This window comes from Phyllostomus hastatus, unplaced genomic scaffold (genome assembly GCF_019186645.2).
Source record: "Phyllostomus hastatus isolate PE091 unplaced genomic scaffold, TTU_PhHast_1.1 phas_scaffold_93, whole genome shotgun sequence".
NCBI lineage: Eukaryota > Metazoa > Chordata > Mammalia > Chiroptera > Phyllostomidae > Phyllostomus > Phyllostomus hastatus.
Genome location: NW_025334042.1, coordinates 37,711,671 through 37,736,892, shown reverse-complemented (window position 1 = coordinate 37,736,892; position 25,222 = coordinate 37,711,671). Strand labels below are relative to the sequence as shown.

The following is a 25,222-nucleotide window of genomic DNA, read 5'->3' as shown; positions in this document are numbered from 1 at the left end:
GTTGGGGCATGAGAGAGGCAAACGAATGATGTATCTCTCGAACATTGATGTTTCTCTTCCATTCTTTCTCCCTCCTTCCCCCTTTTCTCTAAAAGTAGGTGAATAAAATCTTTTAAAAAATGAAAATATCCAAATGATGGTAAGATGTGCATCTTCATACACTGTCAGTAAAGGAGTGAATTCTACTACATTTCTGGGATACACAGTAGGAAAAGTAATCCTCAATCATCTTCAAGAGCACAATTTCACTTCTAAAAATCTAGCCTAAGAAAAACAACAGGAAGCCTGGCTGGTGTGGTGTGGCTCAGTGGATTGAGTGAAGGCCTGTGAACTGAAGGGTTGCTGGTTTGATTCCCAGTCAGGGAACAGCCTGGGTTGGGGCCAGGTCCCCAGTAGGGGGATGTGAGAGGCAACCGCACATTGATGTTTCTCTCCCTCTCTCTCTCTCCCTTCCCCTCTATAAAAATAAATAAATAAATAATTTAAAAAAGAAAAGAAAACAACATGAAATTCAACCCATAACAGTTTCCTTCACACAAGTGACAATATAACATAAATACTGCTCTACTGTACTTAGGGCGAGCTTTTGCTCCCGATTCCCTTCTCCATCTCCATTGTCATCCTCCATCATCTTCAGGCATTGTTACAGCAAACTTTTAACAGAACTTCCTGTCATTCATTTTCTCTCTATAAACCTATCTTTTAAACAGGCACCAAAATTATCTTCCTAGAAAACACATACTGTAATTCACCTCCTATGTTTAAATACTTCCACTGTTTTCTAAATAAAATGTCAACTGATCCTTAAAAAAATGAATGAATCCCTTCAAAATATAACCCAACCTTCCCATTCCTTTATGCATCTTAAATTCTAGTCACACTGAATTCTCCACCATTCTTCCCAAATAACACCCTGCACAAGAGTGAACTACTTAAACATTCTTTCTTCATGCTGGAGCTCATGTGTCTTACTCTTTGTGATTCTTTTCCTTATTTTCACTAATAAGTCATTCCCTTTCTTAGAAATCCAAACAGTATGTATCTTTATTATGTGTTATTAATTGTATTATCTTATTTTCACATTTGTTTCCTAAAGCTGGCAGAGGTAGTTGTGACAGCAACAGTTGTAAATTATCATTTTTTATATCTTCATTACCTACTACAGAACCTGGCATATAGCAAATCATCTAAACATGTTTAATGAATAACATAAATAATAAAATCCATTCCCTTTATACCACTCTGAAGGTTGGGCATGTCATATAGCCAAGGAAAACAAGAAGATGTTTTATCTTATAAAATACTTGCGCCCTGGCTGGTGTAGCTCAGTGGGTTGAGTGCAGGCTGTGAACCAAAGCATTGCAGATTTGATTCCCAGTCAGGACACATGCCAGGGTTGTGGACCAGGTCCCCAATGGGGGCCACATGAGAAGCAACCACACATTGATGTTTCTCTCTCTCTCTTTCTCCCTCCCTTCCTGTTTCTAAAAATAAATAAATAAAATATTTTAAAAATACTTGCATAAATATGTATTCTGGTTTTGACTCAATAAAGTTAAGCCAAGGAACTTAAGCTGTTGTAAAAAAAATCCCATTTTTATAAGAATACTAAACAAAGATGAAGGAGCAAGTTCCGTGATTTCATCTCTAAATTATCATGTTCTTTATAATTATCTCCCAGTGCTCCCAGTGTGTGGGGAGGTTATAATAAATGATCTTAAGAATACTGGAAATTCTAGTAATAGTTACAAAATGTCCTAGACTTAAAAGAGAATTAACTAGATCATTGGGAAATCCCAGAGGCCCACTAAACAAAAAAGAGTAGCTACTTTCTTTACTTAGATTCAGAATTTTAGAATTCATACAAGTAGGTAATTCAATGAGGGCACAACCGTGTATGTATGTATGGACTAGCTCCGTCAGACTCAAATAGTACATGTCAATGATAGGAGTTTATTTTCATTTTCTCAGTTATTTGAACTCTTATGTGTTTTAATCTATTCTAGTCTGGCTTCAATTCCTTAAGATGAAGGATTATTGAAGTAAAAGACAAAAATACTCTACATTCCAGTTTTTCCTGCTGCTTAGTAGCTACAGGCGTGTTAATCATTTGAGTGATTCCTATAGTTCTGTAGGTTCCATAAGTGAAGAACAGGGCAGAATATTCCTTAATAAAACAACGTGCAGATGTCACAAGGGAAGGAAAGCAGTTTCAGTCATCCCCTGCTCAGTAAGAGGTGTCACCGTCTGTACCACGTTTGAATTCCTTTTCCTGCCTCACTTTCTATAGACAATGCACTGGGAATCCAGTTAACCCAAGAACATATTATAAATCAGCCCAAGAATTGTCATTTCCACAACTATTCCTTACTCTAGACTACCATCATTGCTTGCTTGCCTTGAGGACTACAACAGTTTCTAACCATTCTACCTGCTTCCACTTCTTCCCTTATTAAATCCATTCTCCAAGCAAAAGTTCAGAGCACTGTTCAGAAAGGTAAATCAAATCCTACCACATACCTGTATAAAACCATGTCATAGCTTTGTGCTGCCTATAGAATAAAATTCAAAGCCCCTACCCTTACAAAGCCCTGAATAGTCAGGCCCTGAACTCCTGTGGCATCATCACACCCATTTTCTCTTTTGCAGAAATGCTTCAGTCACATGGCCTTTGAGTTTCTCTAAGACCAATATACAAACATGCTCCCACCTGAGGGCTTTTGCTTCCCCTAGAAACTTCTCCCCCTACATCAGGGTTTCCCAGTCGGGGCACTTACTCACACTTTGGGCCATAGCATTCTTTTTCTGGAGCTGTATTCAACGGTGTGTCTCTGGCTAGATGTCGGTCATACTCCCTACCTAGTTACAATACCCCCCAAAATGTCTCCAGACACTGCCAAATTTCTCCTTGTAGAGCAAAAACATCCCCAGTTGAGAACTACATCAAATGACTGGTTATCTTCTTTAACTCATTGAGCATCTGTACAGAGCTCCTCCCGTGTGCCTCACACCAGTCTGCGTGCTGGAGATGCTGCAGTGCACAAGCCTGATGAAAAGTCTGCTTTATAGACTTCACATTTCAATGAAAGAGACAATCAATCAGTCAGTCAGTCAGTCAGTCAGTCAGTCAAATTCAGATCCATCCAAATAGCAGTATTTGTTAGATTAACCGAAAATACAGTGAATAAATAGACTAACAAGTTAGCCTAAATTTACCACTAAAGCTTCTTTTAGTGGCATGCTTACCCAACAAGAGAGGAAGGCAGACCCCACTCAGATTTATTACTTGGGATCTGATTCTTATCCCAGATCTGCTTGCTTTCAAATTGTTTAATGTATTTAAACAGAATTATCTCTTTCAAGCCACATACTGAATCAATATCTCTCTTTTATCTCAAAATGTTATGTCATGTAAGAGAGGATCTACTTTAATCCACATGTTGAATCCACCTAGGATGTCTTTAATTCATGAGCTCCGAAAGGCCATAGCATTGCTGAATGGATTATTTCCTTGAATTCATTCATTACTGGCATTATAGAACTACCTTAACTTCAGCTGGCATTTTCCTTAACACCAGATACCACACACTGCCTGCCTGAGTTAATGCATTCTGAGCAGGGTGAGGAGTGTCTAGGAGGGAAACTGATGGGAAAGAAACCAGGCTCTACAAAGGGCAGGTGGAGAACCTGATCTGGGCATTTCTGAGTAGCCTAGCCAGAAAACCTCTCTAACAATGCCCTTCTTTTACACCCTCACCAAACAGAAACACTATGCGGGAGAACTTTGTATGCAGATATTTTTATTATAATTCTACAACTAAATTTAAGTCAGTAAAAATACAAATTTGCAGTGACACTACTGAAAACAAAAGATCTGTTTAGATTAGGCAAAGCCACTGTGGATCCTCAGATACTGTTCTCAGGTAAAGTGCCAATACAATGACCTTCTGCTCACTGAAACAATGTGTGACACGATTGGCTGTCATCTGAAATGTGGGCATTTTTTTTTCCCCCTTCAGTAACTATGAGGCTATACAAGGTCTTTCTTTATTTCACAGGACCTTTAGATAAAAGCAAAAAAACAAAAAACAAAAAAACTGTAAACTGGCCAGTTCCACTATATGGCTGATAAGAGAAGAAATAACTTTTTTTTCCAGGCAGCTAATCAGTTTATTAGATAGATGGACTGTTTGCTGTCTGCAGAACCTTTTAGTCAAACTGCAAAACTAGATCTAGTGTACTTTTTCTGTGTGTTTTTTTAGAAGATTGTTTCTAATGTAACTTTAAAATCTAATTACTTCACACTTCCAAAGTACCAGACCATAAAATGATATAAATTCTTACAGACAAAGTAATCTAACCTGAAAAATAATTTTATGCTTTTAAAAGTGGTGACCTTTATGGACTCACATTGTTTCTTAAAAAGTGAGATTGACTTTAAACAGGTATGACAACAATTTATTATTGATAGCTGAACTCTCCAAACCAAATACTATTTATTTTTCCTACTTTTAAAAAATTAGCATTTTTACTTTTTCAATAGTAAGAAACATGTCTTTGAACTCTGCCGAGCTGTAACTATAATCTTTGCCCGCACACCCTGAAAGTAACTTGCTCGCTGCACCTGGAAGCCAGTACTTAGGAACCGAGCCCTGGCCTTGCGTGGCTGTGGTATCAGATGCTCAAGAATAGGTGCGTGCTGGTGTGTGTACACATACACACAAACACACACATTCATTCACCCACTTGCAATTTTCCTGGAACTAATTAAAAGTCAAATGAAAACTGGTCAGCATAAATGTTGGAGAAAAGTTTCAATCCACAAGAAGATTCGGTAAATACCATAGAGGGAATACATATCCTAATATAAGCAAAGATTCTATTCCAATAAATATTCTAAGGTATCATTATTAAATTATCTAATAATGGAATATGTTCATATTTTCAGACGAAAAGAGCTCATACTTATCCTTCCCTACCCTAAGTCCATGAGACTTACACCTTTTTTTGCCTCATAAAAAAGCAGCTGCCGAACAGCTAAGCCATTGTTCTTGTTCAACTTCTGAGGTGGCATGAAAACCACATTCCTGGGCCCTACATAATCATCAGGAGTCTGACCCCCCAAGAACCATTAAGTAAAATTTATTTACCCCCAGAGGGCAACCCACAATTGTATCCTCTCCACTTTCTAGCCACCTATGAACAATGGATAGTAATTGCAACTGTCACGGGCAGTCAGCAGGGAAAGCAGCCCAGCGCGATTTTCCCAGTCTTCTGCCAAACCCGATCCGAGCACCTAATAACCATGCCCCCAACAGAAGAAAGATCTACAGTTGCTTTTAAAGTGCATCAGAAAACAGCATTTTGAACAGAACCAGAGCACAATAACCAAACTTGTGCTCCGAATGTGAAGCTTAAAAAACTCAAAATTAAAGACAGAAACTTCTTTTGTGACTGCACTACAGCTTCCTGAACTAACCCCATGGGGAAAGCCTGAAAGGACAGCTGAGCTTCTTTCCTCTAAGCTTATCATCACTGCTGTCACTGCTTTTAAGTCTGGCTTGTGAGGAAAACAAGGGAGGGAGAAATGTGTGTCCCCCAATGCAATGAGATCACAAGGTTTGGGACAGGCTCTGCATTCAGTCATTACCTAGGTCGGAGGAGAACACAGAACCTTGGAGAATAATAATACATCCTTTATCTCAGGTGCAAATGGGTTAAAATCCAACAACATAGTACAAAATATATGCTGCCTCAGTAAAAAGTTCTTTGTGCTCTTTCAACTTTGTCTTCAAGTCCTTTTAGGAGTATTACTATTTGTTTAAACTGGATTCCACTACAGATTTTGTTGATCAGCACCTGTTCATTTTCTCACCTCCCATGCATATCTAATTGTAGCCTGAATATACGTGAACTCGAAATATATTGATGAACAGTGAACGACTCAGTCAACTATTTTCCGGAAGTTTCAGATTATTACGATGTTTGTGGCAGGTAGGCCAGACATTTGTGAGGCCCAGTCTGTGCTTCCCCTTCCTCCAGGATGCTCTCATGTGGAGACTTTAGAGAGACAATGACCTCTCTCACGGGGAGCACGCACACGCATGCGCACATGTGCAGAGAAGTTACACACATAGTTGTACACGTGTACCAATATAAATCTGGTGATATTTTGAATAGATATTCAGTCCCTATCACAAAATGTACAGAGGAATATATACCAATATTTTGATACTGAAGTTTTTTTCTGAAAACATATCCTTCAGAACTCAGAATCAAAACTTTTATTAGCAACAAATAGAAATCCATAGATTGCCTACTGTGCTCTAGGAAAACACACTTTTAAATTAATTTGAAAGGATCACTTGACCATATTTTTATGGGAAATTTAATCTCCCTTTGTTATTAGGATAAGTTTATTAAGATATTAATATTCAGTATTGTCTGAAGTCCATATAGAATTTTTCTGTTATTTGTATGTAATTTCTCTCTCTCTCAAAAACACAAATGTTGCCCTTATTAGTACAAAGCAACCTTCTTTTAAGCTTTCCTCATTCATCGTTCTGATTTTAAATGTAGATTATGTACATCCATACTTCCAATATATGGCATGTGTGAAATCAACTTGTAACATGAAATTTTTAAACCTTTAGGTACATTCCTACTTAAAAAGTATATCACTAATTTTTAAATAATATGAATCTCATAGCCTGCTAAAGATATGGTGAGATCATTCTATCAAAACAACACACCATTATCCCATAAAGTACACAGAGGGAAAAAATAAGAACCCTGATGCATCCACTTTCAAGCCAGAAAGAAGAAAACACCAAAGACAGTGAATGCACGAGGCAGAACTGGGTGGGAGCAGAAGTACTTTATTGCCAGTCATATTCCTACATATTAACTTCACTTTGATACATTTTAGATCAAAATAATTACAAACATATTACCTTTTATTTCACCAAAGTTCCCTGATCCCATTGCAAGAAGCTTGTCTTTCCAGTCCTTTGATAGTAGCTTCTCAATACTGGGGGTTTCTAAGTAAAGAAGAAAGAAATGTACGCAGTCAACATGACTATCTTTACAATGGAGCTCATCGAAAGTCTAGCTGCTTGGCCCTGGCAGGGAGCTCAGTTGGTTGGAGTGTCGTCCTGATACACCTACCTTGTGGGTTCCATCCCCAGTCAGGGCACATACAAGAATCAACCAATGAATGCATAAATAAGTGGGAGAACAAATTGATGTTTCTCTTTTTCTCTCTCTCTCTCTCACCCCCTGCCTCTCTCTCTCTCAAATCAATTAAAGATGTTTTAAATCTTTTTTAAAAGTCTATCTGCTAAAAATAAGGCCATCCCAATCCCAGTCCCAGTTCATAATGACTTCATCAACAAACTGATAACGGGGGAGGAAAACAAGAGTGTTTTGTCACTTGCTGTTTCAAAATCATTAGCTTTTTCCTTTTGCAGAACAAAGCGGTTCTAATTCTTTATGACAATGGGTACATATAAGCCTGCAGTTCATTGTTTTTCAATTTGGTGAATAAATTCCTGCTATAATGGATGCTTGTCAATTTCAGGGTGTTAGTCTGCAGTCAAAAAATAATTATGTTGATAAAATGCAGAGTAAAAAAAAGGCAAAGAATTAGCTCTTAAATCTGCTACATGTAATTATATCCCTCTGTGTGTTTACAATTACATCCACTTTATAATATGTGTTTAACATCATGTGGTGGTAAGCACACTGTGGAAAGATTTGCCGTGAACATTAAAAAAAAAGTTGGTACAAAAGAAGCTTTACAAAGATTGCAAAATCTAGAGAAGTGAGTAATGCCTATAATGGAAACCTATTATTTGCTTATTTCAGATTTGTGTCACACTCTTTTTAAAATGCCTTGCACTGGGACCAGGCACACACATTTTAGAGAGCCAAGTTATGCTCTAGTCTGATATTTGTTTCTATACATCACACAGTTTTGACCTCTCCTTTTGTGTCTGAATTTTAATGTATAAGTAAATATAAATGCTAATAAAACCCCCAAACATTAAACTCGGCTCCAAACAATGTAATTGTATATTCTTGTCAGCATTTAGATGGGTACACAATTACAATGGCTTTCAATCCCACGATTAGCACTGCATTCAGTCAGAAAATGGAGTGTACTAAAAGATAAGTGTCCCAGTATGCGCCATCTAAATAACAATGCCCACACTTATTATCTAGATCTGAGACGTACACTGCTATTCTCCCCACTGGTGTTTATGTGTATTTGTGTTTGTGCAGACATTTGTCTACCCCCTACCAGGAGCATAAAGGGAGTACATGTTAACTTATCAAAGGGACCGTCTGGCCTAGAGACCATAAGATTATTAGAAACTGGTTAATTTTCCCCACATCAAACGCATTTTAAGGCCCCTTCATCCTCATCTCTAGCTAATGCTATCTACTCTTCTTAGGCCGTGATCTTGCTGCCATCCGCTATCAGAATCTCAAAGCCTGTGTGTACCTCTCAACAAAGTAAAGGTGAAATATTCCTTGGAGGAACTGTAACAATATGGAATGTTTTGTTTTCAGATGTCAAAAGCTTGTGGAAAATAAAATGGTGAAAAGACTCTGATTACTGCTTTACATAGTCTGTATGGATGGTGAAAATTATATACATCACCACTACTGTGTGCACATTTACCTATAGAATGTATGAAATGTATTCTTTCCTTTGTAACAAACTATGTATTTCCATTTTTCACATTTAGGGAAAACATCCTAAACAATATACTTGTTCTTAAAATATCCCTTTTTATACCATATTGTTTTAAAAATGGTAATGACCATTATACAATCAGTAAAATGAATTAAATATATTTTTACTGTTACTGATATTTCTGTTTGTTTAAGCTTTAAAGGTAACTTTAAATACTTCTGCAAGGATTCCCAATGTCTCTCCATCCCCAGTACACATTTCATGAGTGAAATTATTTTTTAAATCTTATCAGAGTAGGTCAAACAAACACCACTGTTTCTTTTTTCTAGCACTCTACAAAAATTCTTGAGAAGCATGTAAACAGGGCACAGCCAATATGGTATTTGCAGTAGAGTACTGTCAGTCATTAAAAGCTAACAAACCTTTGCAAAGCAGGAATGCAGCAATAGAAATCCATTGTGCACTAACAATAGGCCCCTGAACCTCCCGGCACCAAAAGCAGACCATTTTACTTTTAAGGCTATTGTCTGCAAAGTCCATGACAAAGCTTTTCCCCTGCAGCTAGACAAAATATTCACTGTAGTGTGCTCATAAAGAAACAGAAGTCTTCTGTCTAAGTTGCAGAGTTAAAGAAACAGCCACCAGATTTCTGAAACCTGCAGAACATTCCTGGCCTCTCTATTAACTTACATAAAGATAGAAGGCTCATATACAAAGCCCCTTTTTTCAAGTACCTGCCTTTTAACATAGACTACGGAAAAATGAATAACTTCTTTGAGACCAAGTAATTTGGGAGATGCAAAATCAGAAACATATCTTACTCGGGGTTGTCATGCCTGCAGTTGAATAAAGACACTAATATTTGCAATTTGGATGAGGTATATGGTTTAAATTCAGGTTCAGTAAACATTTATTGAGCAGCCTGTGTCAGAACCTATGCTAGATGCCTTTACCTGTATTTTCTCATTTAATCACAGCCAACACCTGAAGACTTGAGTTGTGTTGTTATATCCACTTCACAGGTTTAAAAAGAAGAGGACTCAAGTCTTGAACTGTTTTGTTTTGTTGTTCCCTACACATTTCTGACTCCCTCGACAACAATGAAACCCTGAGGAAAGATATTATTTTGAGGGCTAAGTGCTAAGCGGTATACCAGGTTCTCTGCCTGCGGCATCTTAAACTTCTCACAATAATTTTCTGAATTAGATTTTTATACATCCGTTTTACTATATAAGAAACCAGAGTTTCGGGGACTATTCGTGATAGTTCAATACGAAGTTAGTTCAAACTACTGAATCTCAAAGCCTTTGCTCTTTCTAGCACACACACACGTGTTCACTTCATCTGCAAAACAAGTGCGGACAGTATTTGGAAATGGGTGTTACTGTGGGGTTTGAAGGGAGTCTCTCCAGAACGTGCCACCCTGGCTGGCAGATTACTTCCAGCTGAAAACAATTAAAGCCCAACGAAGTCAAGAAGAGTATTTGTTTCTGTTTGTAACCTCCCCATTACCTGTCTAAAAAGATTCAGACAGAAAAACCTGCTTCGGGAAGGGCGCTTCAGCATATTCACCTTAGCTCATACGGCAAGTGTGGCAGATGGGGAAGATCTAAGCGAAAATCTGTTCCCTGGATTCCCCTATGTGTCCCACTGTATCTATGTGGCCCTGCAAGAATTCATTTTACCAAACGTTTGCTCTTTCTCATCTACCTGCGAATTGCCTATCTTCCTCTCCTTAATCCCAGATGACATCTAAGCCTCATTTTCCCCCACAGTCTTTGGAATTTTCATGCTACCTGAATTTCCTCTGCATATGTATTAAAATTAGATTTGTCTCTTATTATCCTGCTGTATGGAGTTTGAATTATTCAAACAGCTGGAAGAACGAAAGGGGCATGTGGGAAGTTTCTCAGCCCCAAAATTATGAACTCCATTAGATGGCTGAAGTAAAGACTTCAAAGAATAATTGAATTCCCTGGTGACATGAACCTATGAACAGTATGGCGGTGGGATTAAAAGCCAAGATTTCTTACAGTTCTCTTTATGTGCAGGATACAGTCCCACAATATGACTTTGCACTTTAGAATTTTGGGCGATTTAAGGAAAACCTGTGACCATTTGGCAGCGATATACAATGAAATGAAAATGCATTCATGTAGTGGAAAGATTATTTGGCCCGTAAGTCAAACAATCTGGGTTCTCACCAAGACTTTCTCCCCAGCTAGCTCAGAGGGACCAAAATTACATTGTTTTACTCACTTCACCTCTCTATCCAAACTACTGTAAAACAAAGTGTTTTAAACAAATTCACACCTGGTATTCTACCAGCTACTGTTTCAACTTGTTTCCATTGTAGTTCACCAAGTAGCGGCAAGAAATGATCTCACAATAATCAGCATAATGGATAGGTACAAATGATGGAAATTTCTCTAAAAATGGTAAAGACTATAGAATATTCATAATTGTAAATGTAAAGGATCAAATGTCAAAATCTCAATATTTATAATACTCTGTTCATGAATGTATGAATATAAGTAAGGTAAAACTAAACAATTTGAAAAATTTAATATATAAGTTCTGCTTCAGTGCTTATGGAGTAAAAGAGATAGTAATTACCTATTAAATATTCCATTTTCTAAAATATAATGTGTTTTTATAAATACATATCAAAATCCATTTTATATTACTCTGAGTAAGGAATGTTAGTGTGCTTAATTATTTCCAAATGTTCAAATTCTGTATTATCCATTATTTTCATGTTAAAATATATCATAATTTTAATTGAAAAACTTTTATTTTTTTAGTCCTCACCTGAGGATATGTTGAGAGAGAGGAAGAGGGTAGAGAGAGAGAGGAATGTGGGGAGGGGGGAGAGAGGAGAGAGAGAGAGAGAGAGAGAGAGAGAGAGAGAGAGAAACATCTATGTGAGAGAGAAACACTGACCAGTTTCGCCCATAAATGACCAGAAATCAAACCCACGACTTTTTTAGGTGTACAGGAGGATGCTCCCACTAACTAAGCTATCTGCCCAGGGGTTAATTGAAAAACCTTTAAAGATTTTCCAGAGATTTACTTCTCCCAAGTGTGAGTATCACAGTTAATGTGAAAATAAAAATTACAGCTCCCTATATTAAAATAAATGTGAGGAACAATAATAGTTATTATTTGCATAGCATTTCATCTGTAGAATGATTTCAGATGCAAACAAAAATTTTGTCAATGGTATACATTATTGTTATATCCATTTTGTATATGAGAAAATTAAGGCTGAAAATGCTACTTTGTCTGACATCTCCTGGGCAGAAAGAGGAACAAATGAAATGCAAAACCAGGTATTCTTAATTCAAGGATCTGTCTCTTCAAAGGAAAGGCAAATTTTGTATATATTTAAAAAAGAGAAAATAAAATAAATGTTAAGAAATAAACTATGAGCTAAATTGGAGAGATATGAAAGATATCCTTATCAGCCTATTACTATTAAGATGACCCTAACTAGTTTACTTTTGTCCCTTTTTGCCAACTGGACCTTTTTGATACATTTGCTTGCCTTCCCTTCTTAACCTTGCCTCTTTTGCTCACATATGCTTCTTCACATCAATGACTGTACTATAGTGATCCCCACCAGCGAATGTCCCCCCCAACTGTGCCAGCCATTGTTACAGCAGCATCCTGCCTCTTTAGGGCCTGTTCATTCCCTATAACTCTCACTCCTTTTTCCCTTCAGTGCCAAACGCTCTTAAGACTGACTCCCTCATCTGGAACAATGAGACCTAGAGACTCATGCCAACATATTGTAATTCTCCAACAAGCTGCCAGTGCCAAGAATTAAACCACATTCGCTCCAGTGCAGTAGCTTTACACACAAGCTCAGGTTTTTGCTTTGTGTTTATGTAGGTTTTCCCCCTTAATCTCCCTTGAGCTGCAGTGGCAGAGCTCATTGAAAAATCAAACAAGCAAAAATATGTATGTGTAATATTTGACTTTTTAAACAAAGTCCCAGGAGTTAGGTCATACCAAATCTACCACTGTTTATATTTTAATTTTGTAGCTTAGACTAAGCCGTGTTATTTCTGACATGTGATAGTGTGCTCGTTTAGGAATGGGAGTCTTCTTTTGAAAGGAGAAATGCTACGGCTGAACTTCAGAATCTACCAATAGCTGCTTTGGAGTCAACAAGTAAAAAGCATATGTAGATTATTCATGTCATAGAATCAGAATTTTAAATATGGGAAGATATTTAGATATCATTTAGATAAGCATTTCATAAAAGTCATTCACTAAGACATACTGGACATAAATAAAACATATATTGTTTGGTTACTTAAAACTAACACATACAAAATAAGCATTCCATTATCATGTAAATCTAATTAACTTTAAACATATTTACATTCATTTCTACAAGATTTAGATCTTCTTATGTGCTGACTGTCAATCTTTGAGTAATGTATTATATAGTACTATTTAAATATTTGCCCAAGCAAATTAGTGTTAAGAGATGACTATTTTATTCAATACAATTTGTTAATAGGTGGTTTAGATTAAATTCTTCATTTTACAGACTGAAAATTGTAAATTAAGGTTAAAACATGCCCAAGATCACTAATTTAATTAATGATAAAGGCAGAACTTTAAGCCTAACTCCTAATTCAGTGCCCTTTTCAATGTCCTATACACTAGTTCTTTTAATAAAGAGTCAAAATTTAAAACCATGAAATGTTAGCCTAGCTTTAGTCATTTCATCTAGTTTTAGACAACAGTTACACGATAGGTGGTCTTGATCCCTAATCTCTGTTAGAATTAGGCAATGTTAACTCGACTGTCGACTCATCTACTTAATATTACCTAATTCTAACAGAGATTAGGGATCAAGACCACCCCTTAGAAATTTTCTTTTGGTGGCCCCCATAAAACTGAAAGATAAATGCAAGTTGGTGCACTTGGCCAAATATATTTTTCTTCAAAAAGCTCATTACAATTTAATAGGTTGATATTTAATCATTAAATAACTAAAATTATTACTGAGAGAAAGATTGAGCCAAATCTGGCATTCATAGATCAGTAACAGTTCAGATCATGCTGACAATAGCTACATGTCTAGGAAACATTTGGGGACAAATATTAAACAATGCAATGGAAGCAGTGTAAAACTTTTACATATCTGGGAAGTTATTTGTGCGATGAAGACCAGAAGGCCTTGGAACAGTCCCATTAGCCAAGCACTGCAGCTAGTCTGCCACTGGAAATGTCAAGTTCTTCTAGGAAATGTTAAAAAATAACACATACCACAACACACAACAGAAACACATCTGAAATTCCAAAGCATTAGGATTTCAATAAGCCTCATTTTTATATGTGCTTATCCTAAAATGAATTAAAGTCTAGAAATACTTTACATTCAGTAGTGCCAGAAAAAAAAAAGTTGTCTGGCCTGCTGATGCAAGTTTTGAAATTTTTAATATGAACTACATTTTTGGAATACTGTAATATCTAAATCATTACTCACAGGCTTAAATTTTCTTCTTGCAAAAACTGAAACTATTAAGACCCTAGTCAATTATATCCAATCTTATATCACATTTGAGAAGTATAACACACAACTAAATATGCCTCAATCAATATGGTATAATTGCTACATGCAATAACCTTGAGAAACCTTGGGAACACTCCTCACAAGATGGCTCTATGCTTTCTACACAAAAATTTCCATGAAAAGATAGACTTATGAAACTCTCATAGTTTTATCCACTCCATTACTCAGAAAATAAGTGTATTTTCTTGCATTGACTACAACACTTTGGTTTGTTTTTGTTTCAAATATTAGATTCCAGCAAAAATAACAAATAATTTGAGGGCAGCATTTCAGAAAGTAATTGCATACAGTTATTCTCACATACAAAATCTTTCATGTTTTGCTACTAAATATAAGAATAACAATTTGATGTCATATGACTTGTCTCCATCACTTACTAGTTTCATGACCTTTGACAAATAATTTAACTAACCTCTCTGCTTCAACATACTCATTTGTAAAGGGAATAGTAACTGCATTTATCTCATATTCAAAAGAATTAAAGGAGCTAATTTATGTAAAGTGCTTAAAACAGTGCTAGGTACACAATAACACTCAAATATGTTGATAAATATTACAAGTGCAACTTAATACACAACAACTCTAGAAAACTACTTCATAAATCAAATGAAAGAAATATATGCTTCACTTTACTCATCACTAAAACTACCTAGAAATCAAAAGCCTCATCAAAGACTGATAGCTCTCTCTATATACATTTTCATGATAATGACCCACAATCCTTATTTCATTTATTATCTGTGATTCTTATGAATTTTTCAGTTGGTTCAGGTCAATAAAGATGATAGAGAAAGAGATGTAGTAGTATGAGGCACAAGGAAATTTGTCACTTCCATTAGGTCAATGTATGAATTGTCCCAAAACATCACAGACATACAAAAAACACTCAACTAATCTTTGTGAGATTTTTTTTGACAGTTGTCTTTCTAACTTTCCAAAGATTTTATTAGGTCCTCAACAATGGCTAAAGCTTTTAAGTCAGTGCTGTTGACAAGTGAAAGGGAACAACAAATAGCTTTGTAGTGCACGTTTCCCAGGGTCACTCAGCCAACGGTAATAGTTATTATTTTTATTTATTAGCATTGTAGGCCTGTCCTCTATCATCGCTAACTCACCCCAACCACCATGACAGCAAAAGCATTTTAACTTTTAATAAAAATGGGAGCATGCAGCACTCCTGTGTAAAGATCTTACAGCAAAGTGCACAGCTAATGAATACTGTCCATTTATATCCAAATAATTTATGATGTTAGCAAAGGGTGGGTGGGGAAATGTGAATTAAGTTCTTGCCATTAGTTACAATGCAAAGGGTGAGAGTGGAGAGTAGGAGGAAGCAAAGGGATGAGTAAGGCAAGAGGGCTGGAATATAAAAGCAGAAGCAATTCGATAGAAAGACAGTTGGGAGACAGAAGATAATGACGTATCACTAACAGTCAACACATGAAAGTGAAAATGAAAATATTTCTAATAAGAGATTTTCATGACTATTTTTACTATTTCATACATCAAATAACCAACTTTAATTGTAATAAATCTGTTATTTTCCATATAATTTTATTTGAAATAGTATTTTCTCAATAGTACATATGTGAGATAGAGCAAGAAAGAAAAATAGAAGACAATCTATAAGAACTAAGTTATATAGCAAAAGGCATTTGAGAAGCAGGCATCTTTTTAAAAGTTCTAATATACAAACAAAAAATATAAAAACAAAAGGTTAAGATAGCTTGAATATATCATAGCTTAGTGAAGATGAGACTGCATAGTTCTAAGCAAATTTTATCTATTGATATATTTAAGAAAAATTACCTAAATATGTATTTGAATTACAAATGAAGCAATTATATTTCTTAAAAAAGTGTATACACATAATCATCCATTTAATTTAGATATCTAGACCATGCTGAAAAATTAATGATCACATTTGTAGAGTTTTTATGTTGTTTGAAATTGTAAAAGTGAGTAGTGGAGATGATAAAGAAGATACAAAAAGCATAGAAATAGAAAACCGCTTAACATACATTAGAATAAGAATTCCAATACTTTAAAAATATGACAGAATGTTTTACCACTGGAAGTGAGAATTAAAGCGCATGCAGCCTGATGCTAAACCACTACACATCCTGAATCTTCTCTATCACAACATATGTGAAAACAAAACGCAATCTCAACTTGCCAGATGCCCGAAAAGATATGAACAATAAAAACTGACATGATTCATATGATAAATCAGAGATTGTGACATGCAGGTAGTTGAACAGTTGAGCTGAAAAGCTACTTATATAAGATTATATTTTTATGTTTGGTATATAACATCAGATTTTAAAATTAAGAAAAATATCCTCTGATTTGCTTAAAATCATATATCTAAATTTGTGCATATTCTTCTCAACCAAAGTAGTCCATCTGCCTTAACAACTTGTTATATTTCTCATAACCTTTCATGGATTTTTGGATCATGTCATTTTAAGAGTAATTTTAGATGAGGAAATACAATAGTGTTTTTTTGGCAAAAAGGCATTTAATGTTCACAAGCTTAGACAAAATCTAGTCAAAAATGAAGTCTATAATTATATGTTAGCAATAATACGCTGTGACCCCCAAAATGTAGAACAGTAAAAAAAAGAACCTGTAAGAGCTCCCTTCAAAATGCATTTTCCTTTAAGAAAGAAAAGTGAAAAAATGTTTTAAAAAGAAGCAACCAAAAAAGAAAAAAATATCTAGATAAATAGAAAAAAAGAATAATTTGCTTTACACTTTTCCAGTATCACCAGACTTACAACTCTCAAGGTCAAAAAGGCAGTGGGTATAAAATTAAGCATGTACAAAACTATTGGTATATTCATTTAATTTCTGAATTCAATGAACATACAAAATTATTGTACTATCTTTTCTTCTGGTGTCATGTATAGATACTCTCATTTTCTTTATTTTGTACCATTTAGATCTAGCACGCAAGATCGAGAGGTAGCAGATTCTATTTATTTGTTAATTTATCTAACAATTGTCTATGAAGCAGCTACTGAGGCACTGGGGTAGGCAGGAAGATATGGCCAATGCACTTCAAGTAACTCACCATCTCCTGGGGGGATGGATAGACTAACGGTGGTCAGACACTAAACCTTCAACTCAAATTATTAGTGTTATTGAGTTGCTCTCCTATTGTTTCCTTTGCTGAAGTGAAAGTAAAGAGAACAATGCCTTACTTGAATTATTATAGTAAATAAATATTTTGATGGATTGTTTCTAAAACTAGTATCGTAGTATGGCCATAAAGAATTCTAAAATAGTCTTCTGTTTATCAATCAAACCTGTTATAAAAGTATACTACTAGGCAATAATTTCCAAAAACAGGACCAATTTATTATCTTGTCTGTAGTTAGAAAAAGAATATGAATTAAATCATGCTAACAATATAAAGTTAAAATAAAAGATATTGTTCTTGGCATTGGGTATAGGAACAAGAGCAAAACAAAAGTGGACAAACCACTTAGAGTTCATAGTAATAGGGAAGCTTTCTTAAAACACAAATTTCCACGGGAGAGTCTGGCTCTTTAAGTCCCAGGAATCTGCACTTTTCCAAGACCTAAGGTAATTTTTTGTTGAGCAAACACTGGTTCAGGATGTAAACATATGGATAAAAACATTCTGTTAAATCTTTAGAGATTTCCGTTGAAAACGTTTCTCAAATAACTAAGACCTAAAGTAGAACTGACTGAATTCTTAGAATGCTAAAAGAATTTTACTAACATCATAGTGTCACTTAAGTGATAACTTACCCATTATCAACTAAAAAAATTCAAATACATACCAACACTTTCCTATTTTACAACTCAGTGAAATACAGCATATCCAATTTTAAAAAGTCACAGTAAAATGCTGTACTGAACTACCAGAAACTCATATATTTTTTATTTATTATAAGGGAAGAAATGACAAATTACTACTGGAGTACTGTAAATAAAAATTTTCTTCAGAAGTCTCCAATAAGGGAGAATGAATAATGCTAGATATACATTTATATTTTTCAATATAATGTGCCACACGCATAGGAGAGGCACATATGTTTATGTATGGGCAAACCGAAAAGAGAGACTCCTGGGATGCAGACAAATGACAGGACATTTTCTCTGAATGCTGTACAAGTGAGGTGGAAAAAATGATGAATTAATGTTACAAGTAATTTGGTAGATCTGAGAAAAATTAATGGAATAATACCATCATTATTCATTTAAAGGAATGGCAGGACAACAAATTACTAATCTTAGGAAGGGCATTAATGCTAGAAAATAAAATAATCTATACCTTGAATATAATTACCACACTGCATTGCAACCTTTTGGTTCTTATTTTTTCTATATTCTTAAAAACATCAATTAGTAATATCTATAAAATTATGTCTCACATCTAGTAACTGAGAGGAAAACATGATACATCAACATTTGGAAGGAAGGATAAAGAATTATTCAGGGACAGAAGGAAGAGCCAAAAAGAAAGATCTGTGGAAAATTCCTTTTTTTTCCCCGTGCTTCGCTTTCCAGAGGTAATTATTGAACAATTTCACTCTCATTTATGTAGTAAATTATGTGTATATATATATATATATGTCACATAAATCTTTCTCATTCACATATACTTAGTATAATTCATAGAATATTTAAATACAATTTGAACTCACTCATTACAAATGTATCTGAGGAAAAAAGTGACTCTTGTGGGAAGGGCTTGAGGGATGTTCGCCACACTATGACATGCATCCCACGCTTTTTCTTTGATTCACTGATTTAAAAGGATAAACAAATGTTAAAAACATAAAACATCTCAAATAGCTTAGGGATTTGGAGGGAGTACAGTAAAATATTTGCAGTTAAATATTAAAATATTAGTCAGTTTTTATAACAAAGAATGGGTGTCTAGTAAAATGACAGACGACCCAATCCTCTGACCCGCGGGTCAGAGAGCAAGCATACACAAACTTGGGGTGATCTTTCAAAAGCCACAAAGCTCTGTGTTCCACATGCTGAAAATTCAGAAGTTTATGCCTCTGCCACTTTTCCCTGAAGCATGTGAGAACCCCCAGGAACCTACTGTCTCAGTTCTCACAAAAGGCACAGAGTACGTTGAAGCCCCACAGGCTTCTCTGTCACAGGACATTAGGCCTTCCACCCTAAGTGAACACTGGGATAAGTGCTGGAGGTTCCAAAGAGGCTTCCCGGACTTCAGCTACTTCAGAAAATCGCAAACTTCGCTCAGGAAAAAGATTCAGATAAGACATTGTTAACAACTATGGTATGTTAGAAACATATATTTAATGATTCTTATAGATTAAAGTATTCTAATAAAGAGTTGTATCTTCAGTTAAATAACAAGCATTCCAAAGAGGTCATTCCAAGTATGGCAGCTGCCTATAATCTTATTTGCTGAAGGTGAAAAATTCATTGCAAAAAAAAAAGAGTAAATTCAACTTGTAAATCATTGCAATAAATTTGCAATCAATAAAATTGATCTTTAATAAGTGCATTATCTACTTAACATACATGTTTATGAAATTAAAAATTAAAGAGTTCCATTTCTAAAGGGAGAGAGGAAAACAACACCATTCCTAGGCAGCTACTAAAGAACAATAGAGACATTACTTGTTTAATGAGGTGGTTAAATCATTTATAGGGAAATCCCCAAATTTATTAATTACACTAGATACATAATCTAACAGGTTTTGCTATTATATAGTAGGTGTCAGTTTATTTTTTTAGGCCATAATTCTAGATGTAAAACCTAACTTATTTATTTTTCTCTCTTTTCTGCTCAGCAAATTGTTCCAAGCTTACAGCGCAGCACCCTCAAAATTATAAAGCAGCAAAGCCAAATCTCAAAACATGTGAGGACTTCTCTGCCAAACAAAGCTGTATAAAAACTAAAAACCAACACCTTTAAAAGATACTTGATTTGAGTTTAATTGAAACGCTTGTTTTCATACATATCTCCGCATTTCTGGTTTTGTTGTGACACTTGAAGTGCCTGAAAAATAATGATCAGTGAGGGTTCACAGCATGGAGGGGAAAAATAATAGAAAAAAAAAGTTTCTTCCACACTATTTGAATTCCATTTAAATAGTTCTCTATGGGACTGCCACCAAATCCTTTAAGCCCACCAGCCCCTTACCTACATTAAATTAATGAGGCATCTCAAGCATTCATTCTCCACCAGCATCTCTAGGCTCTCCAGTTGGACACCTACAATTTACTAAATTACAAATAGTGACCTAGGGGAGACATCTGTTTGTTATATACAATATTGTGTTGTAGTATAATCTAGGCAAATATTGGGGAGATTAAGATGATAAGATATATGTTGAATTATATTTTCTGGGGTTAACAGGGCCGGCCTATAATTCTGTGATCTTCTCTTTACCAATTCAAGTCCCTATTTACCCATCAGGAAGTAAAGGCCTCCAGCAATCATCATTATGAAACACAATACTTATGAACAATCCGATACTAAGAGGTCCCTATTATGCCATGATACTCACTACCCCTACACAATACTTTTATTAAGCCTCAAATACATTAAGCTTGATTATAATCAATTTTTTAAAAAATACCACCTTCTTACTAATGCTCATAACACTTGGCTCCCAGGGATGCACTTATAATGAGATGGCCGGGTGTATTTTCCATTAAAGGCCTCTGTTGGAGTTTCTATAGCGCTTTTCCTCATATATTTCTAGTTAAATGCTCCCTCTATTTTTATGTTTGCCTCACAATAGCCAGTCCCTTTCAATGATTAGTTTTCTATTCAAAAACAATTTGCTTCTTTTTCCTTTGTCCTGTCATGGTTTCAGAACAAGCTCTTTCCCTTTCCTTTATCCATTGCTGGTGAGACTTACCTCCCCCCCTCTCTTCCCCCACTACCTTCTGGACTCCAAATTCTTTTTAGTGACATATAGTCCAAAATATTTAGGAGCTCCTCCCAGCAGGAGGCTACTCAATTAACAAAAACAAAAGCCCTGAGAGATCAAGGCTATAACTGAGCCAAGAAGTACTGTAGCCATTTATATTATATGACCTCAGCAGTCTCCTGATTGAATTGCAACCCTGCATTAAATCAAACACTATGTGTTGTGTGTGTGATTTTATAAATGCTGGGTGTGTGAGGTGGAATCAGAAAAGGGAGAGGGGTGGCAAAGAGATTATAATATGCTCAGAAAAACATTCTCGATTCAGAGTGTATTCGGTGTTTTCTTTTTTAACATGCTCTTTACTTTGTTTTGGAACTTAGATGCATTTTGTGAAATCCTCTGAACTGGTATTCCTCAGTATGTTTAAACAACAGAAATAATGGAAGCATAATTGATTGCAGCTGGGAACTGTCACCCTATCAGTAAGCAGCACCTAACTGGCAAATACTACAAGCCTGTTACAGATCCCTTTATGAATTGGGCACTGTATGAAGACTGGGCATTCTTTATACCACACACTCAAATCAAAATCTTCACTGATTTATTTCTCAAATTTTACTAGACTAGAAACAGTAAGTGGTTAGTCTGTTGGCCTCTATCCAGTAGGTTTGGGCAGAGAAGGTAGGGTACTTGTTTCATAAAGTGAAATACATAACAGATTTATAAACATGCTAGACCTTTTGTTGTGGAAGAGATATAGCATAAAAACAATCTTCTCCATGAACTCTGATAGGAGAAAGGAGGGAAAGTAAAAATACCTTACTCAGGATTTTTTTGTGAATCAAATTGCTATAAATTTCTCCATAGATATCATATTCTAATCAGGGACTACCAAGATTCAATTCTTACCCCAAAACCAGCTTTTATATCACTCTTTCAGTTTATTTACTTAACTCAGACTCTCCCCAAAAAGGGAGGAAAAAAAAAGAAAAGAAAGGAAAACTAATAATTCCACATTAACTTACTAAGAGAAAAGCTACAGTAAGGCCCTTTTCCTATTTTCTTATATTTGTGTAGCTGTTAGACATTTTGCAAAGGAGGGGAGTACCAGCCAGCCTCTCACAACAAAAGACCCACTGTCACTGAGCCAGTCCCAGACATGGTGGAAACCAGCCCACAGGAAAAGGCCTGGCTCCAATGTTAGGCCCCGGCCGAGTACAGTCACTATATTCACTCAAATTGGCAACAGGTCTCAGTGTTCCTGGCTTTGAGCTGTGAACAAGGGTCGGGATTGAATAACCAATTATACAACCGCTGACTGAGTTTATCCAAGGTTTGCAAACTGCTATAATAGCCCAGTATTCAACCAACTGTTTTATCCTCTTCCAGATATAGTGTCATATCTCCCCTTGTGCTCCATTTACATGTCACTTTATTACATACATCCATTAAAGAGGTTAATACAGTGTCACACTCAATGCCTAAATGTTGCCTTACAGGAGTTCTGCTTCTCTCCGGGGCATTTCATATAGACACCTTTCTCTGTCTTTCACTTTCTCTCTGCAAGTTAAACCAAGTTTCTGTCAAGGCTACAGAACAGTGGATGAAAGAACAGTAGCCAAATGTCAACAGTTTCAAAAATACTCCTTATACTAATAGGCTGTTTTAACCCACTTTGGTATATTAAGAATGTGAAAATTCTAAAGTTTGGCAGTTCAGACTAGCACCCACATTTCAGGGGTACATATAAATTTATCCCAATGTGTGCCTCCCCATTTGCTAAAATGGACATCTCTCTTAACATTCAAAAAGACCCAGAGTTCTTTCCTGACATGTCTGCATGCCTGCCTTTGTACAAAGTGGCTGTGATAGAAAAAGAAAAAAATAGAATTGCAAGTCCTTTTCCTAAATCTCTACAAAACTGAAATTCCTGAACGAGTACCTTCCAACTCAATACATAGGATAACAGAAATGGTAGAAATATCGAATGGTTATAAAACACATTTTTTGTTTTTTTTTTGATGCCTTAACCTTTGATCTTTCATTTTTACTCCATGTTTGGTATTAACTGGTGTTTTCCACTTTGTAATCTTATCTTCACCACTGTGACTTTTTACCTTTAAAGTCACTAATACAGATTCCTTCTAGAAGTCTAAGTGATATCCACTGGATTTTATAAAAAGCAAATCAACATTCAATAACAAAGCTGGCTAAAAAGAAAAATAACCAATATTTAACAAGATCATTTACAGATTTAAATATCTGGAGGGATTTTTTTAAATCTGTAATTAAAATTAGAAAAAAAGTTTCCTCTAAACCCATAATGAAAACTTTTTGTATAATTATATGTTGTAATTATAATAGCTAAGTAAGAGTCATACTTACAAGTACTTACTGATGTGATGCTTAAGTGGTGTTGACTCTAAGTGCTTTACATCCAATTCTTTTTAATCTCTCAAAATCTTACCTGTAGTTGTTAAGAACTGGACTTTATAGTCAGAGTCTTTCTCCCTCACTTACTAACTTAGATATTGTGTGAAACGACAACCTTCTGCGACGTAGTATCCTCATCTGTAAAGTTAGTGCTACCTAATAAACCTACCTTATAGGGCTATTGAGGCATTAAATGACTTCCTCTAACTAAAGTGTCTTATTGCAGTGTTTTTACATGTTTATCACCCTTGCTCTCCTCCTCCTCATCTCCATCTTTGCAAGTAATACACTGCTCAAACTACCAAATGTGAAGCATGTCAATGAGTAACAGAGACTATAAGAACACTTTGCTTCTTCAAGCAAATCAGTACCTGCATGAATGTTACATGTTTGGAGGGCTTATTAATAATAACAGTCTTCATTTATTGAACATCTACTATGTTTAGCTATTTGCAAAGCAATTGTAGCAGAAATACTATTTTAATAAAGAGTTCTAATCTTATTTCTGCAACCTAGGAGTGTGATACACTGAACTATTTGAATTCTACTATAGCTTTGTTTAAATCATTATTAATTCTAGCTAAAAGTGTTAAGCATGGTTATTTTGGCTATTATGTATAAAAGCATAAACACTTCTAATTTCTTGTTCATCTGACACTAGAAATAAGTTGTTCACTGAATGCAATGGGTAAAATGAGTAGAATCCATTCTGAAAACCAAAACTATAAATTGCAAGTAGTCCTTTCACTGTTACCAGGACATTCCCTAAGTTAGAACTTGTTGCTGATCCTTTTATTTTTATTTTTATTCATTTTTTAAAATTTTTATTTATTTATTTTTAGAGGGTGGGGGGAGGAATGGAGAAAAAGAGGGAGAGAAATAGCATTGTGTGGTTGCCTCTCGTGCAGGCCCCCACTGGGAACCTGGCCGGGATTCCAGGCAGGTGCCCTAGACTGGGAATCAAATCCACAACCCTTTGTCTCACAGGCACTCAGTCCACTGACCCACACTAGCCAGGGGTTGCTGATCTTTTTAAAAGGAAAACAAAAACAGCTGAATTTTTACATTTTATCATGTTTGGGGATATAAAGATGCCAGCTATGAAACCTAAATTTCCATATAAAACATTAAAATGTTAATGAGAATCAAGTGGAATAAGGCTGACATTTGCAGGAACCTGAAAAAAAATTAGTTTCATTACTTTATCAAAGGTAGTGTAGCACAGGGAGAAGAAAACTTGAGAGTCAGAATCAGATTAGAATTTTGGTTCTGTTCTTCACTCACAAGTGGCCTTGGCCATGCTCATGCTATTCAACAGTATCAGTCTGCTCATTTTCAAAAGTGAAAGTATGATGTCTGTTTGACTTGCAGGGAGAAAGAAAAGGGCAGAGACATAGACACAGAATGTAATGGTGTCTAACACACACTAAGTGCATAATAGAGGATGGATGGTATCAGCATCTCTGCGTCCTCGGCATCTTCATCAACAAACATCATCATGTTACCCTTTTACTGCCATTAAGAGTGCACACCTGTAAGCAGAACAATTTTCTTGTTAAGCAGTATTCTGGAACAAATGACTCCAGGTAGTTAACCA

The 25,222-nt window shown here is 35.6% G+C and overlaps 1 protein-coding gene across 6 annotated transcripts in view; it reads right to left on the bottom strand.

The window, feature by feature from the left end:
* The window catches only part of SOX5 (SRY-box transcription factor 5), a 930,694-nt gene that overhangs the window by 199,283 nt on the left and 706,189 nt on the right, over window positions 1-25,222 (bottom strand). For all 6 annotated transcript variants that reach the window (XM_045829753.1, XM_045829752.1, XM_045829754.1 and 3 more), the window contains one exon: window positions 6,954-7,040. In XM_045829753.1, coding sequence (XP_045685709.1) covers window positions 6,954-7,040 — 87 coding nt within the window. The remainder of the gene's footprint in view (window positions 1-6,953; window positions 7,041-25,222) is intronic.